Source organism: Neomonachus schauinslandi, chromosome 3 (genome assembly GCF_002201575.2).
Source record: "Neomonachus schauinslandi chromosome 3, ASM220157v2, whole genome shotgun sequence".
Lineage (NCBI taxonomy): Eukaryota > Metazoa > Chordata > Mammalia > Carnivora > Phocidae > Neomonachus > Neomonachus schauinslandi.
This window is the reverse complement of record NC_058405.1, coordinates 28996333-29001302: the sequence shown is the minus strand read 5'-3', so window position 1 is coordinate 29001302 and position 4970 is coordinate 28996333. Positions and strand designations below refer to the sequence as shown.

Sequence of the window (4970 nt, the reverse complement as noted above, 5' to 3'; positions counted from 1 at the left end):
AACCATGTCAGATAATAATTGTGGTCATCACCTTTATCATCCCGCTGGCCACCAAGGCAATTCGAATGGAGTGGGGAACACTGCTTTTTACCAAATTCAGAACTCACAATTCCCACTTCATGGACTAGACTATGAGAGCCCATCCCCAAGAAAGACAGAGCAGGGATGCTTCACGGAGGGTCGGCGGGAGAGGCCCGGGCGCCGCGGCAGAGGGCCGTGGGCTGGCCAGGTGAGTCCTGGGGGCTAGGGCGCCCTTTCTTCTCTTGGCATGGCTACGTGTGGTAACAGGACAGACGTAGTCTTAGTATCACGAGAAAGTATAAATTGATACAGTCATGGCAGTGGGTGCGTACTGGGTTTATTTATGAGAGTGTAATCGAAGTTGAGAGCAATTTCAGAACACGCATTAAACAAAAATCTACTCAGAAGTTAGTTGATGTGTCTTGAGGGCATCATTTCTTAGACCTAGAGAAGGAGCAGGACCCTGAGCTAGGACTGGGGCAAAGAGAAATTTAAAATGAACGGATGCCATAAACGTGGCAGGAACATTTCATACTTATTTTTCTTCTGCCCATCCTACTCCACGACCGCCTGGATTTCCTGAGAAGCTGAAATACAAACGGAGCACAATTTTCCCACTCTCTCCAACTTACCTTAAGATTATTCTTTTAAAGTACGGGAGCCACTCATTTTACTATTTCCACTCACCAACTGGTTTCAGAATCTGCTTAGAGTGTAGTACCTCTTCACAACCAGAAAACTTTGAAAGGCCAAGTATGCTGAGTGACAAGCCTTTGCACTCTCTTCAGGAAGACGTTTGTTTGTTTCTTCAGCTAAATCGACAAAGGTGTTGTAGAACAGTCTTATTATTCCTTCCCAAGGTACACAGATTTCACTCACCAGAGAGCAAAGCATTTCTGTTTTGCACAGTTTCCTACTACATAAAATAGGAAACTCTGCAAAGCATATGTTTTCATGATGTTTTATTAACATAATATTGTCTTCTTTTTATTTGGTAAGGATTTTAATACAAAACAAATACTTAAGTTATTATTACATACATTGGTCATCATTATATAATACAAATGTATTTGCCTGCAACATTTCCGTTTGGAGCAGATTGAAAAAAAAAAAAAAACAGCCTTCGTAAATCTTTTCATCTGTTCATTCCTGGTTCTCCAACAATGAAATCCGGTCATACTTTCCTATAAAATAACGGTTTGTTTGTTGTTTTTTTTCTTTACAAATGCATTTTATTAAAAACTTTGATGACATCAAGTCAATAACAACAGAAACAAATCAATTTTGATGGAAGAGATCTATTTTGAAAAATACCTCTAGTGCTTTTTTTTAAAACATTAACAACTGTTTAAAATCACAGCATTTTAAATGTACTATTCTTTTTTGAACATCAAGTGTTTTGTTTCACAGATTTGCCGGTGAAATTAAAAAGATTTGGGTAAAATAGGATGATGTCAGAAGATATAATCCCAGCTATTCAGAAACTTTGTACATTTGGCATCTGATCTAGTCCGGGGTCCCCAATAAATAAAGTATCTCTGGTCTTTCTGGAGCAGTAGGTGGCACACTAAATGTTTCAAATGAACACAGGCATTTGACATGGTGGCTGGACAGATCTGATCTGTGGATGATTTTTTATATCTATTAACCTCCAAAGCAAAGTCATTTAGTTACAACATTTTTTAAAGAAATCTTTATAGGCTAGAACAACACATAGAAACCTTCAAATGCCTCTTTCCCTGAACCTCAATTTAATTTGGGGGAGGGGGACCTGGTTATTTATTACCTTCCACCACTTTGAAGTGAGTGCTGTGGTTTAAGAGTTTCTGCAGTTTAAAAAAAAAATTGATAAACACAGGCAACTAATATAGAATTCATTTTATTCAGAGCACCGCTTTTCATATGAGTTATCTGAAAGTGAATTCTGATTCAGCAGAAAAATACATCATTCTCACCCCTTCCTCACTTTATATCCCCCTTTCAATATCCTCCCCTGTATTTGTGGTTGAACTGAATCTCATTTTTTGACCGCCTTCACCAGGACTTGGCCCAGTATAAACAAAAATGCACCCAAATCATAAAACTGCTCTTCTTTCAGTTATGTTTTATTTGTAAGCGTACTGGGACACATCCCCCTGTTGTATTTTGGCGCACAGAAATGGTTCTAATAGAAGTGGGGAGGGGGAAAGGTAATAGAGCAAAGACATAACCAAAGAGAAAGCTCAGCAGACATACATGGACAGGTAGATCAATCCGTGAGACATTTCAGGATTAACACTGGCAGTTTGTAACCACCGTGTGAGTGTGTGCATTAAAGAAAATATTTACAGTAGTCTTCCTTTTTTTCCTTTTCCTCTAAATACAAGAATATGACAAGAATGTTGTGTTTTCGGTGAAAACAGGCAGTAGGCTGTGAAATCACACTATCCACAAAACGGTCTATCAGAAAGCTAGCCCAGTTTAGTGCTCAGTTTCAAATGCATAGTATGTTTGCGCTGCAAACAATGATATACAACATAATTAAATAAATAATGCCTAACCAGAGTGAGACCTAATTGTGTTTCTTTCTGCACCTTTCAGATCATGCATGATTCCAGTCTTGTTAAATGGCAGAGTTTTCCTTTTCTCATTTGTTGTTTTAAATTTTTTAGTTCTTATTAAAGGATGGTAATAAACCATCTCCACACGAGATCAAAAGAGTATCGTGTGCACCAAGCAGGCATTTTACCTAACCACCTTCAACTGTCTCTCTCTCTCTTTTTTTTATCCATCAGCAGTTCATAGAGTACCTTGATTATTACTATGAAATACTATACAAGATTTTCTATTTGGGAGACTGATAGTGCAAATTAAAGTTCTTGCTACCCAACATTTATCCCAGCAATAAATTACTTTTGAATAATAATAATAATAATAATAATAATAAAACACAGTTTTGTTCTGCTTCCCCCCCAACATGCAGACCCCTTTGAAACAAATGGAGGGCTTTAAACCTGTCTTCCTCTCTTCTGGGATTTAGTTGATTTTTCTCCCAGCCAAGTCCTGCTCCAACTGAAAGCAGAAACTTTCCAGTATTTCAACGATCTCATGTTCTTCAAGAGAGAAAGAAAGGGTACCTAGAAGAGCAAGATGGGTCTTATTCTGGAGAGAAAATGGGGCACAGTATCTCTCCTAGTGTCTTCCACCCCATCAGTGTATTTGAATCAATAGGGGGAAAAATCAGTAGGTAGTTTAAAATAAACCACACTCAGAAAAACAATCGAACGGTCACGCAAGTTCTATGGGGAGGGAGGGGGAGCTTATTTTGAAATAATCTTTTTTCCGGATCTTAGATATATGAACAAAAATGAAAAGAGAAAAACCTTGTTAACTTGTTTTATTTTCCTAGAACAAAGTATTTATTTCAGAGCCCCCAAATTCTGCTGTTTAGTCAGCTCAAAGACTGTGTGTCTGTCTCTCCCTAAACATCCCCACCAGAAGAGTGCCCAGGCCACAGCAGTATGTATAGGCCAGATCGCCGGAAAACTTGGGACTCCTGAGTAGCCTCCCTCTCCTTTAGCTGTGCCCCCCCGCCCCTCACTTTCTGGCTGTGGAGAGCAGCTATCCGGGTCCCATTGGAACGGAGAAAATAAATCAAAGAGGACACGGATGGGGCGGAGGTGAGACTTGGGGGGAGAAAGTAAACACAGAGACAGAACAACTAGCTTCACTACCCAGAATTTCACCTTCTGGTTTGTTTGGTTTTTCATTTTTAACTCAGTTCATGTATGTAGGGTTGGAGTGGGTGGTAATAATAGTGGTGCTCTCTTTTTTCTCTTCCTTAGGGGGTAATGAAGCTGCAGAATACGGCTCCCCAGAGCTAAGTTTCTGAAGTATTTTTATCTTTTTGTTCTGTTTTGTTTTAGTTTGTCTTTGTCTGGTTTTGGTTGTTGGTAGGTTTGTTTTTGTACATAGTCCCTTGGTCCCCAGGAGATTTTGACAAGTGTCTCTGGTCAAAAACAGTCCATTTCCCTACTCTTCCCGAGTCTCCCCCCCTCCCACCCTAACCCCCAGAACCAATCTGCTCCTCAGAACCCCTCCTCCAGTCTCTGCTTTCCTTCCCCTCATCTCCCCACTCACCCAAATATTCCCCCTTTCTCCCCAGCTTGGCTCTCCGGTGTCCACACGCAGCACCGCAGTCCTCTTTTCTGGGGAGGTTAGTAAAGGGCAGGGAGAGCAGAGAGGGGGTAGAGGAGAGTGCGCTAGGAGGGACTCCCCAAATGCAAGCAAGATAACGGACACTCCAAATCTAGGGGAAAGAGGCTCAGGGAAAGGCCCCGAAAAGCCCCTTCAGCTCCCCGCTCTGCCCCGCCCTGCACCTCCCGCTCCCCCCTCAGTAAGTGGCGGAGAATTTCATCCGCTTCTGCTTCTGTCTCTGGTTGCAAAACCACACCCGCACCACGTTCTTTTTGAGGTCCAGTTTCTCGGCGATGGCGGCGATCTTCTCGGAGGAGGGCCGGGGTTGTACGGCGAAGTAGGCCTCGAGGGAGCGCTTCTCCGGCGCTGCGATGGAAGTCCGCTTGCGCTTCTTCTCGCCGCCGTTGAAGAGCTCGGGCTTGTTCATTTTCTCGCGCTGCGCGCCCTCGGCCTCCTCGAGCCACGCCTGCAGGATGGGCTTGAGCGCGATCATGTTGTTGTGCGAGAGCGTGAGCGACTCGAACCTGCAGATGGTGCTCTGGCTGAGCGAGCCCACGCCCGGGATCTTGAGGTTGGCCAGCGCCGAGCCCACGTCGGCCTGCGTCACGCCCAGCTTGATGCGCCTCTGCTTGAAGCGCTCGGCGAACGCCTCGAGCTCGCGCGGGTCCGTGTCCGAGTCGCAGATGGACGCCAGGCCCGCCGCGCCCACTACGGCCGCAGCCGCTGAGGCCGCCGCCACCTGCCCGGCCGCCGCCGCCGCCCCCGCCTTCAAC

General features: G+C 43.9%; 1 protein-coding gene across 1 annotated transcript in view; it reads right to left on the bottom strand.

Moving 5' to 3' along the window:
• Window positions 1-4298: 4298 nt before the first annotated feature.
• POU4F1 (POU class 4 homeobox 1) overlaps window positions 4299-4970 on the bottom strand; it is a 6798-nt gene continuing 6126 nt past the window's right edge. Inside the window, exon 3 of the mRNA XM_044913457.1 lies at window positions 4299-4963. Within this exon, the coding sequence (XP_044769392.1) occupies window positions 4394-4963 (570 nt within the window). The 3' untranslated portion in view covers window positions 4299-4393. The remainder of the gene's footprint in view (window positions 4964-4970) is intronic.